At 61.0% G+C, this 16,390-nt stretch overlaps 1 protein-coding gene across 1 annotated transcript; it reads right to left on the bottom strand.

The window, feature by feature from the left end:
* Window positions 1–15,849: 15,849 nt before the first annotated feature.
* On the bottom strand, window positions 15,850–16,386 carry LOC125350088 (proline-rich protein 2-like). Its single transcript, XM_048344321.1, has one exon. It carries the CDS (start codon window positions 16,384–16,386, stop codon window positions 15,850–15,852), a length of 537 nt encoding a protein of 178 aa, XP_048200278.1.
* Between the last annotated feature and the right edge of the window lie 4 nt (window positions 16,387–16,390).

Below are 16,390 nucleotides of genomic sequence, written 5' to 3'. Positions count from 1 at the left end.
CCGTCCCCACCACACACTGCCGTCCCCACCCCACACTGCCGTCCCCACCCCACACTGCCGTCCCCACCCCCACACTGCCATCCCCTCCCCCACACTGCCATCCCCACCCCCACACTGCCATCCCCTCCCCCACACTGCCATCCCCACCCCCACACTGCCATCCCCTCCCCCACACTGCCGTCCCCACCACACACTGCCATCCCCTCCCCCACACTGCCGTCCCCACCACACACTGCCATCCCCTCCCCCACACTGCCGTCCCCACCACACACTGCCATCCCCTCCCCCACACTGCCGTCCCCACCACACACTGCCGTCCCCACCCCACGCTGCCGTCCCCACCCCACGCTGCCGTCCTCACATCAACACTGCCATCCCCACCCCACACTGCCGTCCCCACCACACACTGCCGTCCCCACCCCACACTGCCGTCCCCACCCCACGCTGCCGTCCCCACTCCACGCTGCCGTCCCCACCCCACACTGCCGTCCCCACCCCCACACTGCCGTCCCCAACCCACGCTGCCGTCCCCACCCCACACTGCCGTCTCCAACCCCACACTGCCGTCCCCACCCCACGCTGCCGTCTCCAACCCCACACTGCCGTCCCCACCCCCACACTGCCGTCGCACCCTATCCGGCCAACGGTACCAAGGATGGTGGTCGTTCTCACGCCCAGAAGTGACCCCGGTTGGTCTGCAGGCCCTGTGGACTCAGATGAGCTGGTCCCCTGGACAGACTGAGTCGACTCAGGATCCGTGTGCCCACTGTCCTTCCCCAGGGCACAGCGGGTAAGGGATGAGCCTCGTCCCGAGGAGTCCCCTTTGAGGTGACTGCCCTGGCCACGGTTGACTGGCTTTGTCGCATGGTGCCTGGTTGGTGGCCCCGAGTTGCCCCCGTTGACATCCCATCATTCCCTGTGCTGCCTCCTGTGCGTTGTCGCCTGGCTTCTGATAGGCAAGGGCCACCACCCAGCCTCTGTTCCCCAGGGGTCTGGACCCTGCTGCCCCTGGTGACCGGGGCCTGTGGTGATGGGCGCTGTCATCCGCTGGCCTGCAGGACGGCTGGCGGCCAGGCAATGAGCCTGCGCGCAGACCGGAGGTCTTGGCAAGGCGTGACCCAGGCCTTCCTGTGGACACAGAACGCTGAGAGCCCACGACGCCAGGCCCGTCACCAAGTTCCTGGAGCCCCCGCCAGAGGCCTGTCTCCTACCTGCCACTGTGTCTGTCCCCATGGATGCAGCCATCCCTCTAGCATGCTGGGGCTTCTCTGACAGGGCATCCATACGCCACGTGCCACGCCCTCTAGCGTGACCCGCCTCCCCACACCTTCCAGACCAGCGGCAGACTGGCTTTGGCTGTTAGACCGGGAGGACCACGGCCTTGGGCCAGGGCATGCTGTTTCCCCACCACGGGTGATGAATTGTCACCAGTGGGCAGTGGGCGACCCAGCTTTGATGACCAGATTCTCGAGAAAGACTGTCTGGAAGCTGATAATAGAGCGCGTGCCTAGCATGCATGCAGCCCTGGGTTCGATTCCCCAGCACCACATATATAGAAAACGGCCAGGAGTGGCGCTGTGGCTCAGGTGGCAGAGTGCTAGCCTTGAGCAAAAAGAAGCCAGGGACAGTGCTCAGGCCCTGAGTTCAAGCCCCAGGACTGGCAAAAAAAAAAATTGGCTGGAACAACATTTGGGGCAAGGAGTCTGCACAGAAGGCAGAAGTAAAACTGGCACGGCCGCAATAGGCCGTGCAATAGCTTGCAATAGGGGCTGGCCCATGGAAGCTGACGTGCAGGGGACTCTGGAACCTTCCGGGCCAGCCTGAGAAGTCCTCCAGTGCCTCCGGGCCGAGCCTCCGAAGGAGCCGGGCCCGCCGCGGGCGTCCTCTCCGTTTCCCTCCTGGCCGGCAGGCCTGTGCTTGGCTGCCCCTTCCCTTTCAGCACGTCTGTTTAGACAGTAACCCCGAGGAGGAAGGCCTGCCGGGGGCCCCCAGGAGAGACCCCTGCCTCAAAGCTTCCGGGAAGGAGCCCCCCGGTGGCGGGCCTCGGGAGGGACAGGCGGGAGTTGGCTGCAGGCTGCAAGCCTCCGTTCGGAAGCGCGGTGTAAACAGATCTGCTGAGCCGTCTGGACCCCCGCCGGCTCCCCGGCCACCACGCAGCTCACCAGGGGCACCCCTGCTCTGGGCGGGGACGGAGGCGCCGCCAGGGCAGGGCTGGGAGGCAGAGCGGCAGCTCCCCTGCCTCTGGAGGGCACCGCGCCCCAGCATGGAGCACCCCGGGCTCCTCAGCAAGTCCAGCCGGCAACCTTCCCGCAACCCCTTGTTGAGCGGCCGGGCTGGTGGTCCACATGAACTAGAGCAGGCCAAAGCGTCTTCTTGCCCTTTGAGGTGCCCTGCCCCCCCACCCCCCGCCTTGCGCCACCGCACACGCCGCGTCATTTATGGACACCAAACTTGGCCCCGTTGTGGAGGCTCAAAGTCCAAGACCAAGGCCCAGGAGCAGAGACGTCTGGGGAGAGCCGCTTCCTGGTCCCCACGTGAACTCCCCACTGTGGGTGGGCGTCGGCTCCGGCTTCCTGCTTCCTGAGTGCTCAGGGGTGGAGGTGAAGGGATCTGGTGAGCACTGCTTCCTGGTTCACCTTGGGTGGGATGTGGCCGGGGTGGGGCGGGCCTGCTACCTGCTCCTGGTTCACCTGTGGACTCCTCACGGAGTGCTCAGGGGTGGGATAGTGAGGGAGCCCAGAGGGGGTCTTCTAGAAGGGCACTGGCGCTGCCCGTGAGGGCCCCCCTCCCTAGCCCCAGCTCCTGGGCGCTGGCGTTTCAAGATGTCACTCTGGGGAAGCCCGTTTGGGCCCCGACAGCACCCCTGTTGGGGTCTTGCAGTCCCAGCTCCTGTGTTCTTTCCCAGGCTTGGGTCCCTGGCTGTCCTCCCGCTCCAAACCAGGGCAGCCTCGGCCAGGCCCCCGGGACGCTGCCTCCCTGTGGTAGGATGGCAGCGTCCGGGCCCCCGGCCCAGCCCAGCTGGGGACAGGCGGCCTCCCTGGTGGCGGGCTGGGCGTATGAGGAGCCCATCTTCCCAGCCCTCCGGGCAGACTTTGGCCCTTCCCCGGCCGGCTCCTTCCCGGCACCACTTCCTGCTCAGCGTCCCCGCGTCCCACGAGGCCTCGCCCAGCCCGGCCCTGTCCTGAGCGCGCGCCTCGCTGGGCCCGGGCCAGCCTCGGCACACGGCATCAGGGGTGAGTGTCGAGGTGCTGGTGCCCCAGGAGCGGGCGGGGATGGGGGCGCCTGGCCCCGGGCAGGGCCTCACGGGCACGGCAGGGAGAGGGACCGGGCTGAGTCCCTCTGTCCCCCTTCTCTTTCTTCTTCCTCCCCCGGCCCCTCCCCCCCGCTTCTCTCTGCCCTCATAACCCTGCTGTGCTAGGTGTCCCGTGAATGAGTAAGTTGGGGTTGTGATTGTTTTGTCCCCACTGCTGACCAGGCTCGAGCCAGCCCCGCTGTCATGGGAAATGAGCCGAGCAGCCCTGTGTCCCCGGGAGACGCGGCGGTGCTGACACCCTGGGGCTTGGGCGGGCTGGCCGTGGGGAAAGGGGCTCCTGTGGGTTGAAAGCCTGGCCAGCCAGGAGCAGCCGATGGGCCGCTACGGCGTCCCCCGGAGCTCCCGTGGAGTTGCCCGACTCTGGCCGCCGGGCGGCCTGTGGGAGGCCGGGCGGCCCTCTCGGCAGTGTCCGCGGAGCGAGGCCGGGGCTGCCCCTCGGGACCCCGGGGCTCGCCTGCTGTCTGCAGGCCGTGCGCGGTCTCTCCCGTCAGGACAGGGCTGAGGCCGGGCTCACGCCGCTGCTGGGGACACCCGACCCTTTGCCACTGCTGAGAGGCTGCCTGCGAAGGCCGGAGGATCGGGGGACCAGGCTTTGCCCCCCGGGGGTTTCCAAGGCCTCCGGGGCGGGGGGGGGGGCAGCCCTGGTGTGGCGCCTGTGCTGCTGTCCGGTTGACCGGCTTGTCCTTCTTCCCTCAGGCCCGGGGAGGAGGCCGCGCGGGAGAGGCACTTCCCCCGCCCCCTGCCCGCCTCCCCGCGTCCTGAAGCCCGGCGGGGCCCGCGTGTCGGGTGGCCGGCACCCCGCCCGTAGCAGTGCAGGGCCTGTGGCCAGGGCGGCCGGCGCCCCTGCGGTGGCACATGCGGTCGTGGAGAGAGGACCGTCCGCGCGCAGGTGAGCCGGGGCGGCCAGGCGGCCGGGGCGCTGGGGGGGAGGCGGGGCGGGGTCCTGCGGCGGCCAGGCGGCCGGGGCGCTGGGTGGGAGGCAGGGCGGGGTCCTGCGGCGGCCGGGACGGGCGGGGCAGGGCTGGGCACCTCCGCAGGTGGCCGGGGCCCTGCGGGCGGGCGGCGTTCACAGTGACGTGGACACTGGCTTAGGACAGGAGCCGGGGAGAGGGGGGGAGGGCCGGGGCCGCGGGGTGCAGGTTGAGGACGCCCAGGGGGTTCCCTGGGCTGGGCGGGAGGTGATGGCGGCCGAGGCCGTCGAGGATGTGGGACGCGGAGGCAGCAGGACGCAGTGTCAGTGTGTGGCCTGCCCGGCACACCTTCCACGCGGCTCAGGGTCCCGCCAGGGTGCTGAGTGTTTGGACACACACACCTTGAGCGTGTCAGGTTCCCTCCAGGGTGCTGAGTGTTTGGAGCACACACCTTGCGCGTGTCAGGTTCCCTCCAGGGTGTTGAGTGTTTGGAGCACACACCTTGCGCGTGTCAGGTTCCCTCCAGGGTGTTGAGTGTTTGGAGCACACACGCTTTGCGCGTGTCAGGTTCCCTCCATGGTGCTCAGTGTTTGGAGCACACACACGTCTTGCGTGTGTCAGGTTCCCTCCATGGTGCTGAGTGTTTGGAGCACACACCCTTGAGCGTGTCAGGTTCCCTCCATGGTGTTGAGTGTTTGGAGCACACACACCTTGAGCGTGTCAGGTTCCCTCCATGGTGCTGAGTGTTTGGAGCACACACGCCTTGAGCGTGTCAGGTTCCCTCCATGGTGCTCAGTGTTTGGAGCACACACACGTCTTGCGTGTGTCAGGTTCCCTCCATGGTGCTGTTTGGAGCACACACGCCTTGAGCGTGTCAGGTTCCCTCCAGGGTGCTGAGTGTTTGGAGCACACACGCTTTGCGCGTGTCAGGTTCCCTCCATGGTGCTGAGTGTTTGGAGCACACACGCTTTGCGCGTGTCAGGTTCCCTCCATGGTGCTGAGTGTTTGGAGCACACACGCCTTGAGCGTGTCAGGTTCCCTCCATGGTGTTGAGTGTTTGGAGCACACACACGCCTTGAGCGTGTCAGGTTCCCTCCATGGTGCTGAGTGTTTGGAGCACACACGCCTTGAGCGTGTCAGGTTCCCTCCAGGGTGCTGAGTGTTTGGAGCACACACGCTTTGCGCGTGTCAGGTTCCCTCCATGGTGCTCAGTGTTTGGAGCACACACACGTCTTGCGTGTGTCAGGTTCCCTCCATGGTGCTGAGTGTTTGGAGCACACACACCTTGAGCGTGTCAGGTTCCCTCCATGGTGTTGAGTGTTTGGAGCACACACACGTCTTGCGTGTGTCAGGTTCCCTCCATGGTGCTGAGTGTTTGGAGCACACACCCTTGAGCATGTCAGGTTCCCTCCATGGTGTTGAGTGTTTGGAGCACACACCTTGCGCGTGTCAGGTTCCCTCCAGGGTGTTGAGTGTTTGGAGCACACACGTCTTGAGCGTGTCAGGTTCCCTCCATGGTGCTGAGTGTTTGGAGCACACACCCTTGAGCGTGTCAGGTTCCCTCCATGGTGTTGAGTGTTTGGAGCACACGCTTTGCGCGTGTCAGGTTCCCTCCATGGTGCTGAGTGTTTGGAGCACACACGCCTTGAGCGTGTCAGGTTCCCTCCATGGTGCTCAGTGTTTGGAGCACACACACGTCTTCCGTGTGTCAGGTTCCCTCCATGGTGCTGTTTGGAGCACACACGCCTTGAGCGTGTCAGGTTCCCTCCATGGTGCTGAGTGTTTGGAGCACACACGCCTTGAGCGTGTCAGGTTCCCTCCAGGGTGCTGAGTGTTTGGAGCACACACGCTTTGCGCGTGTCAGGTTCCCTCCATGGTGCTGAGTGTTTGGAGCACACACGCTTTGCGCGTGTCAGGTTCCCTCCATGGTGCTGAGTGTTTGGAGCACACACGCCTTGAGCGTGTCAGGTTCCCTCCATGGTGTTGAGTGTTTGGAGCACACACACGCCTTGAGCGTGTCAGGTTCCCTCCATGGTGCTGAGTGTTTGGAGCACACACGCCTTGAGCGTGTCAGGTTCCCTCCAGGGTGCTGAGTGTTTGGAGCACACACGCTTTGCGCGTGTCAGGTTCCCTCCATGGTGCTCAGTGTTTGGAGCACACACACGTCTTGCGTGTGTCAGGTTCCCTCCATGGTGCTGAGTGTTTGGAGCACACACACCTTGAGCGTGTCAGGTTCCCTCCATGGTGTTGAGTGTTTGGAGCACACACACGTCTTGCGTGTGTCAGGTTCCCTCCATGGTGCTGAGTGTTTGGAGCACACACGCTTTGCGCGTGTCAGGTTCCCTCCATGGTGCTGAGTGTTTGGAGCACACACACGTCTTGCGTGTGTCAGGTTCCCTCCATGGTGTTGAGTGTTTGGAGCACACACACGTCTTGCGTGTGTCAGGTTCCCTCCATGGTGCTGAGTGTTTGGAGCACACGCTTTGCGCGTGTCAGGTTCCCTCCATGGTGCTGAGTGTTTGGAGCACACACGCTTTGCGCGTGTCAGGTTCCCTCCATGGTGCTGAGTGTTTGGAGCACACACGCCTTGAGCGTGTCAGGTTCCCTCCATGGTGCTGAGCGCTCAGAGCACACACGCCTTGAGCGTGTCAGGTTCCCTCCATGGTGTTGAGTGTTTGGAGCACACACGCTTTGCGCGTGTCAGGTTCCCTCCATGGTGCTGAGTGTTTGGAGCACACGCCTTGAGCGTGTCAGGTTCCCTCCATGGTGTTGAGTGCTTGGAGCACACACGCCTTGAGCGTGTCAGGTTCCCTCCATGGTGTTGAGTGTTTGGAGCACACACGCCTTGAGCGTGTCAGGTTCCCTCCATGGTGCTGAGCGTTTGGAGCACACGCTTTGCGCGTGTCAGGTTCCCTCCATGGTGCTGAGTGTTTGGAGCACACACGCTTTGCGCGTGTCAGGTTCCCTCCATGGTGCTGAGTGTTTGGAGCACACACGCCTTGAGCGTGTCAGGTTCCCTCCATGGTGCTGAGCGCTCAGAGCACACACGCCTTGAGCGTGTCAGGTTCCCTCCATGGTGTTGAGTGTTTGGAGCACACACGCTTTGCGCGTGTCAGGTTCCCTCCATGGTGCTGAGCGTTTGGAGCACACGCTTTGCGCGTGTCAGGTTCCCTCCATGGTGCTGAGCGTTTGGAGCACACGCTTTGCGCGTGTCAGGTTCCCTCCATGGTGCTGAGTGTTTGGAGCACACACACTTTGCGCGTGTCAGGTTCCCTCCATGGTGCTGAGTGTTTGGAGCACACACTCTTTGCGCGTGTCAGGTTCCCTCCATGGTGCTGAGTGTTTGGAGCACACACGCCTTGAGCGTGTCAGGTTCCCTCCATGGTGTTGAGTGTTTGGAGCACACACTCTTTGCGTGTGTCAGGTTCCCTCCATGGTGCTGAGCGTTTGGAGCACACGCTTTGCGCGTGTCAGGTTCCCTCCATGGTGCTGAGTGTTTGGAGCACACACTCTTTGCGCATGTCAGGTTCCCTCCATGGTGCTGAGTGTTTGGAGCACACACGCTTTGCGCGTGTCAGGTTCCCTCCATGGTGTTGAGTGTTTGGAGCACACACGCCTTGAGCGTGTCAGGTTCCCTCGCATGGTGCTGAGTGTTTGGAGCACACACGCTTTGCGCGTGTCAGGTTCCCTCCATGGTGCTGAGTGTTTGGAGCACACGCTTTGCGCGTGTCAGGTTCCCTCCAGGGTGCTGAGCGTTTGGAGCACACGCTTTGCGCGTGTCAGGTTCCCTCCATGGTGTTGAGTGTTTGGAGCACACACTTTGCGCGTGTCAGGTTCCCTCCATGGTGCTGAGTGTTTGGAGCACACACGCCTTGAGCGTGTCAGGTTCCCTCCATGGTGTTGAGTGTTTGGAGCACACGCTTTGCGCGTGTCAGGTTCCCTCCATGGTGCTGAGTGTTTGGAGCACACGCTTTGCGCGTGTCAGGTTCCCTCCATGGTGCTGAGTGTTTGGAGCACACACGCCTTGAGCGTGTCAGGTTCCCTCGCATGGTGCTGAGTGTTTGGAGCACACACGCTTTGCGCGTGTCAGGTTCCCTCCATGGTGCTGAGCGTTTGGAGCACACGCTTTGCGCGTGTCAGGTTCCCTCCATGGTGTTGAGTGTTTGGAGCACACGCTTTGCGCGTGTCAGGTTCCCTCCATGGTGCTGAGTGTTTGGAGCACACACGCTTTGCGCGTGTCAGGTTCCCTCCATGGTGCTGAGTGTTTGGAGCACACACGCCTTGAGCGTGTCAGGTTCCCTCCATGGTGCTGAGTGTTTGGAGCACACACACTTTGCGCGTGTCAGGTTCCCTCCATGGTGCTGAGTGTTTGGAGCACACACGCCTTGAGCGTGTCAGGTTCCCTCCATGGTGCTGAGTGTTTGGAGCACACACCTTGCGCGTGTCAGGTTCCCTCCAGGGTGTTGAGTGTTTGGAGCACACACGTCTTGAGCGTGTCAGGTTCCCTCCATGGTGCTGAGTGTTTGGAGCACACACGCTTTGCGCGTGTCAGGTTCCCTCCATGGTGTTGAGTGTTTGGAGCACACGCTTTGCGCGTGTCAGGTTCCCTCCATGGTGCTGAGTGTTTGGAGCACACACACCTTGAGCGTGTCAGGTTCCCTCCATGGTGTTGAGTGTTTGGAGCACACACACGTCTTGCGTGTGTCAGGTTCCCTCCATGGTGCTGAGTGTTTGGAGCACACACGCTTTGCGCGTGTCAGGTTCCCTCCATGGTGCTGAGTGTTTGGAGCACACACACGTCTTGCGTGTGTCAGGTTCCCTCCATGGTGTTGAGTGTTTGGAGCACACACACGTCTTGCGTGTGTCAGGTTCCCTCCATGGTGCTGAGTGTTTGGAGCACACGCTTTGCGCGTGTCAGGTTCCCTCCATGGTGCTGAGTGTTTGGAGCACACACGCTTTGCGCGTGTCAGGTTCCCTCCATGGTGCTGAGTGTTTGGAGCACACACGCCTTGAGCGTGTCAGGTTCCCTCCATGGTGCTGAGCGCTCAGAGCACACACGCCTTGAGCGTGTCAGGTTCCCTCCATGGTGTTGAGTGTTTGGAGCACACACGCTTTGCGCGTGTCAGGTTCCCTCCATGGTGCTGAGTGTTTGGAGCACACGCCTTGAGCGTGTCAGGTTCCCTCCATGGTGTTGAGTGCTTGGAGCACACACGCCTTGAGCGTGTCAGGTTCCCTCCATGGTGTTGAGTGTTTGGAGCACACACGCCTTGAGCGTGTCAGGTTCCCTCCATGGTGCTGAGCGTTTGGAGCACACGCTTTGCGCGTGTCAGGTTCCCTCCATGGTGCTGAGTGTTTGGAGCACACACGCTTTGCGCGTGTCAGGTTCCCTCCATGGTGCTGAGTGTTTGGAGCACACACGCCTTGAGCGTGTCAGGTTCCCTCCATGGTGCTGAGCGCTCAGAGCACACACGCCTTGAGCGTGTCAGGTTCCCTCCATGGTGTTGAGTGTTTGGAGCACACACGCTTTGCGCGTGTCAGGTTCCCTCCATGGTGCTGAGCGTTTGGAGCACACGCTTTGCGCGTGTCAGGTTCCCTCCATGGTGCTGAGCGTTTGGAGCACACGCTTTGCGCGTGTCAGGTTCCCTCCATGGTGCTGAGTGTTTGGAGCACACACACTTTGCGCGTGTCAGGTTCCCTCCATGGTGCTGAGTGTTTGGAGCACACACTCTTTGCGCGTGTCAGGTTCCCTCCATGGTGCTGAGTGTTTGGAGCACACACGCCTTGAGCGTGTCAGGTTCCCTCCATGGTGTTGAGTGTTTGGAGCACACACACTTTGCGTGTGTCAGGTTCCCTCCATGGTGCTGAGCGTTTGGAGCACACGCTTTGCGCGTGTCAGGTTCCCTCCATGGTGCTGAGTGTTTGGAGCACACACTCTTTGCGCATGTCAGGTTCCCTCCATGGTGCTGAGTGTTTGGAGCACACACGCTTTGCGCGTGTCAGGTTCCCTCCATGGTGTTGAGTGTTTGGAGCACACACGCCTTGAGCGTGTCAGGTTCCCTCGCATGGTGCTGAGTGTTTGGAGCACACACGCTTTGCGCGTGTCAGGTTCCCTCCATGGTGCTGAGTGTTTGGAGCACACGCTTTGCGCGTGTCAGGTTCCCTCCAGGGTGCTGAGCGTTTGGAGCACACGCTTTGCGCGTGTCAGGTTCCCTCCATGGTGTTGAGTGTTTGGAGCACACACTTTGCGCGTGTCAGGTTCCCTCCATGGTGCTGAGTGTTTGGAGCACACACGCTTTGCGCGTGTCAGGTTCCCTCCATGGTGTTGAGTGTTTGGAGCACACACGCTTTGCGCGTGTCAGGTTCCCTCCATGGTGCTGAGTGTTTGGAGCACACGCTTTGCGCGTGTCAGGTTCCCTCCAGGGTGCTGAGCGTTTGGAGCACACGCTTTGCGCGTGTCAGGTTCCCTCCATGGTGCTGAGTGTTTGGAGCACACACGCTTTGCGCGTGTCAGGTTCCCTCCATGGTGCTGAGCGTTTGGAGCACACGCTTTGCGCGTGTCAGGTTCCCTCCATGGTGTTGAGTGTTTGGAGCACACGCTTTGCGCGTGTCAGGTTCCCTCCATGGTGCTGAGTGTTTGGAGCACACACGCTTTGCGCGTGTCAGGTTCCCTCCATGGTGCTGAGTGTTTGGAGCACACACGCCTTGAGCGTGTCAGGTTCCCTCCATGGTGCTGAGTGTTTGGAGCACACACACTTTGCGCGTGTCAGGTTCCCTCCATGGTGCTGAGTGTTTGGAGCACACACGCCTTGAGCGTGTCAGGTTCCCTCCATGGTGCTGAGTGTTTGGAGCACACACCTTGCGCGTGTCAGGTTCCCTCCAGGGTGTTGAGTGTTTGGAGCACACACGTCTTGAGCGTGTCAGGTTCCCTCCATGGTGCTGAGTGTTTGGAGCACACACGCTTTGCGCGTGTCAGGTTCCCTCCATGGTGTTGAGTGTTTGGAGCACACGCTTTGCGCGTGTCAGGTTCCCTCCATGGTGCTGAGCGTTTGGAGCACACGCTTTGCGCGTGTCAGGTTCCCTCCATGGTGTTGAGTGTTTGGAGCACACGCACTTTGCGCTTTTTCCCAGGTGTTTCTTCAGGTTTGCAAATGGTACCATTTTACGTTTGCTTTTCACTTATATTGCTGCTGGTTTGTGAAAATGCAGTTTTAGTAATTTAATATCGTATCCTATGTGAATTTTTTCTAATATGTTTAGTAGCTTATGGATTCTTCTTTCATTTTCTGGCAAATTCTTTTTTTTTTTTTTTTGGCCAGTCCTGGGCCTTGAACTCGGGGCCTGAGCACTGTCCCTGGCTTCTTTTTTGCTCAAAGATAGCACTCTACTACTTGAGCCACAGCGCCCCTTCTGGCCGTTTTCTATATATGTGGTGCTGGGGAATCGAACCCAAGGCTTCATGTATACGAGGCAAGCACTCTTGCCACTAGGCCATATTCCCAGTCCCTGGCAAATTCTTTAATATTTTCTACATATAGAATTGTATCACAGCTGATATTTAAAAATGAGTGGATTTAATTTGCTAATCTGTGTGCATCTGATAACATATAATAGTTATATGATATACAATATATATATAGTATATGTAATTATATAATATATAGTCATACTGATGTTTGAGCTCAGGGTCAGGGAGCTGTTCCTGAGCATTTTTCCTCAAGACTGATGCTCTTAAGCCACAGCGCCACTTCTGGCTTTTTGGTGGTTCATTGGAGAAAAGAGTCTCACAGACTCTCTTGTCCAAGGCTGGCTTTGAACTGTGATCCTCAGATCTCAGCCACCTGACTAGCTAGGATGACAGGTGTGAGCCACTGCCACTCAGCTAAAGGGGACCTTTTAATCTCTGGGGAATTTCCTGTGCTGAGGTCAATTGGGTGTTAATAGGTCTATCAGAAATTTCTTATGATATTTATAACTCTCCCCATTCTTTCACACTGTCTTATTTCATATTTAGTGTGTATCTGACACAGCATATGATCATATCTTGTTTTCTTGATCAGTTTGATCATCTTTGCCTTGTTATTATACAGATGCTATACAGAGGGGTCACGGTTACATCAGTCAGGTGAACGGTACACATCTTTCTGGATAATGTCACCCCTTCCCTCTTCCTCTCCCAGTTTTCCCTCCCACCCCCACATCTTTGCCTTTTCATTGGATCGTTTATAGCAACTACATTTAATGCAATTATTGATACAGTAGGAGAACATTTTGCTGTTTTTCTATTCTTCTTACCTATTTTTCCTATCTTTTCCCTCCTGTCTTCTTTTTGGTTAATTGAATACCTTTTAATTACCTTCATCTCCTCTATCGGATCATTTGGCATACCTCTTTGTTTTATCTTTATCGTTTTTTAGTGGATTGCCATCTTTTTTCGGTATTTTAAAAAATTATTATTGGGAAGGTGATATACAGCAGGGTTACAGTTCCGTCTGTCAGGTAAAGAGGACATTTCCTTTTGAACATTGTCGCCCTTCCCTCTTCTCTCTCAGTTTTCCCTTCCTTCCCCACGGACACGTTCATTTTTAGCGTATAATGTCATTGAGTACCACTGCCCCATTTGTTCACCCTCTGTCCCTCCATTCCTGTGCCATGCCTACCCCTTACAAATAAACTAACAAGACAAGAAGAAAAGAAAACCTAAGCAGCAAGGAAAAAAAGACCTCTTCTTTCCATTTCGTGGAGTTCATTTCAGTAATTATTGTATATGTCCAGATGCACCTAGGCCTTGCACCTTTGTGTTCCTCTCCTAAGAGCATCCTCATCTGGTCTCCCTGTGTGTGGCTGCCTAGAGACCTGCATAATTAATCACGTCTCAGTGTATTTCCGATCTAGCTTCTGCATGGGAGAGGAAACATGTGCTGTTTGTCTCTCTGAGCTTGGCTTACCTCATCTAACATGATTTGTTCTAGATCCATCCATTTCCCTGCAAATGGCTGTTTTATCTTTGTAGTGATTGTTTGGGGCTTGTGCTGTGTGTAGTTCACTCAGGATAATTGATTGGATGTAGGAGGGAGAGGGAGATTCAGACCTGACACTTAAATGTCTGGACTGGCAGCCGAGGGATTCAGCCTCTGGGCTCAGGGGTTGGGTGATGTGGTCAGCTGGTTGCAATCGCACGGACAGAGCTGAGGTGTCTGCGGGCGGACGGCGGTGCCGGGGTCGGCCTGGCCCGCGAGCAGGCCAGAGGCAGGGCTGGAGCTCGCAATCCCAGGCTGCCGGTCACGGGTGGCTCTTGAGCGAGTGGGGAAGGCGGAAGCTGCTAATGGAGCGCGCGCGCAGGATCCGGGACAAGCCCCAGCGCGCCCTGGCGTTTCAGCGACCTGGGGAGGGCGGTGTGACCCTGAGCCTTGAGGTCAGGGCAGAAGCTAACCCAGCAGCACGTGTGTCACGGCCCCACAGGAGGACGTGGCTCCGTGCTGCCTCCGGGCACAGGAGGGGGCTTCGGGGAGGAGGCGAGGATGGGAGGGGACCTCCCAGATCACCTCCTGCTCCGCCTCAGCCCCTGGGGGGCAGCTGTGCGTCCACGTCACCGAAACAGTGACAAAGCAGAGCCAGGCTCCCGTCAGCCTGGCCCAGGGCGGCCGAGGGCAGGCGGAGAGGAAGCCACGGCCGGCGGGCGGCCGGCAGGGAGCCCGAGGCACCGCGGCCGGGGACCCGGGAGCGGTGGGGGGGGGGGGGGGGTCTAGCGGTCTGGACGGCGGGGAAGTGGGCCCCGGGAGGGAGGACCTCCTCCTCTGGGGGCGCGGGCGGATCTGCTGGGCCGTCTCGGGGGTTCCCAGCGGCGCCTGGCTCCTGCGGGGACTCGGGAGGAGGCGAGGGCCGGGACGGGGACGGCAGAGCGTCGGCTGGGCTGGGGCCCGGGATGGGGGGAGCGTCACACGTGCTGGGCTGACACCCGGGGTGGGCCGCATCCCCATGCAGGACCCCCCAGTGCTGGGCTGACACCCGGGGTGGGCCCGCGTCCCGTGCAGGACCCCGGAGGGCGCTGGCTCTTGGGACCCGCCCTCGGCCCTCGGGGCGGGCGTCCCCATCCGGGTGTGCGCTCCCAGCCGCTGTGGTCTGAACCCCCCGCACCCCGCCTCTGCCTCGCCCGCCCCATTTCCTGTAACTGCAGCCCTAACTCCGAAGTGACCTGCGGCTGACCTTAGCGGAAGAGGAAGAGAGGAAGGAGGCTTTCCAGAAGGGGCAGGACCCTGCAAATGGGATGGGAGGGCAGGAGCCAGTCCCCCAGGGGGGGCGGATGGCCCTGGTGGGTGCAAGCCCCTGTGGGACGATGGGGCCCCCCTCCCGTGGGAGTAGACTGTCTAGCGCATGCAGACAACTGTGTGTGTGTGTGTGTGTGTGTGCGCACATGAACAGATGCATGTCCATCTGTGTCCATCTGTGCGTGCGTGCGTATGCCTGTGCGGTGTCCGTCCACATAGAGGAATGAGTTTATACGGGCGTACACGTGTGCGTGTGTGTGGTGAGGTGTGAGCGCGCACACGCGCGTGCGTGTGTGTGTTTTGTGTCTGGTTATATGTATAGATGTATACACATGGGCGTCTATGCGTGTGTTCTGTGTATGATGCCGGTGTGTGCACGTAGGTACATTGTGTGTGTGTGCAGGGCATTTGTACAAACTCCGCCACACCACACCCGTCAGCCCGAAGCCCAGCACGTCGAGTCACCCCGCCTCTATCCAGGCGGCATGGAGCCCCTTCTCCCAGTCAGGGCCCGTGAGGCCCCCGGGTCCCCTTCTCCACCCGCGGCCCTGGCCTTGGACCCCCGGGCGCTGGCGTGACCTCTGACCCTCAGGAACTGGCCTGACCTCTGACCTCTGACCCTCCGGCGCTGGTCCTGGCCGAGGGCCCGCACATACACACTGCCTCGGGCGAGCCTCAGCGCCCGGTCCCGGTGGCCCTGCCGTGGGCGCGGCCGTCTCTGTTTCTGCCTCTAGTCTTGGGAATTCCAAACCTCCACACAGGTCAGATAAACATATATGCAATATCCAGTGTACCAAGATCATATACAGCCGCGCACGTTTCTTAAGGAATAGAACGGCAGGCTTTATCCAAGGGGACGCCGCCACACATATTTCCTAACTTAAAATTGTTGTTGTTTCTTTACTGGAATGAAGACCCGAGGTCTGCTCCCCTGGGCACCGTGTGCAGGCCTGGCCGGGTCTGGGCAGCAGTGCGTGGGGGCCTCCCGGGCGGGCACGGGCCTCCGGGCCTCTCCGGGCCTCCCGGGCGGGCACGGGCCTCCGGGCCTCTCCGGGCCTCCCGGGCGGGCACGGGCCTCCGGGCCTCTCCGGGCCTCCCGGGCGGGCGCGGGCCTCCGGGCCTCTCCGGGCCTCCCGGGCGGGCGCGGGCCTCCGGGCCTCTCCGGGCCTCCCGGGCGGGCGCGGGCCTCCGGGCCTCTCCGGGCCTCCAGGGCGAGCGCGGCCGGCGGCCGGGGGCTGGCTTGCTGCGGCAGCGTTCAGTGAACCATGCGTCGTTGCCTCTAAGCCTGTGCCGCTGTCAGGGGGGCAAGGCCTGGCACCCATCTGCTCTGAGGGGAACCAGGTGCCACCTTGTGAGCCGCCTACGGGAGGCACGGGGGCCAGGGGCCGAGGGAGGCACGGGGGCCAGGGGCCGAGGGAGGCACGGGGGCCAGGGGCCGAGGGAGGCACGGGGGCCAGGGGCCGAGGGAGGCACGGGGGCCAGGGGCCGAGGGAGGCACGGGGGCCAGGGGCCGGGGGAGGCACGGGGGCCAGGGGCCGGGGGAGGCACGGGGGCCAGGGGCCGGGGGAGGCACGGGGGCCAGGGGCCGGGGGAGGCACGGGGGCCAGGGGCCGGGGGAGGCACGGGGGCCAGGGGCCGGGGGAGGCACGGGGGCCAGGGGCCGGGGGAGGCACGGGGGCCAGGGGCCGGGGGAGGCACGGGGGCCAGGGGCCGGGGGAGGCACGGGGGCCAGGGGCCGGGGGCAGCCCCTGGGCACAAACCCACGTTGCTCTTCACCACTGGAGAGGGCCAGGAAGTTGAAGACACGTCTTAGGGTAAGGAAAAATGGATTTATTTGGCAGGTCAGCAAACCGAAGTAGCTTCGGGCTGTGCTCACCAATACCGCCTGGCCCGGCATGGGG

The sequence above is a fragment of the Perognathus longimembris genome, chromosome 4, assembly GCF_023159225.1.
Source record: "Perognathus longimembris pacificus isolate PPM17 chromosome 4, ASM2315922v1, whole genome shotgun sequence".
Classification (NCBI taxonomy): domain Eukaryota; kingdom Metazoa; phylum Chordata; class Mammalia; order Rodentia; family Heteromyidae; genus Perognathus; species Perognathus longimembris.
The sequence above is the reverse complement of the archived record's forward strand: the minus strand, read 5'-3'. Positions and strand labels throughout refer to the sequence as shown.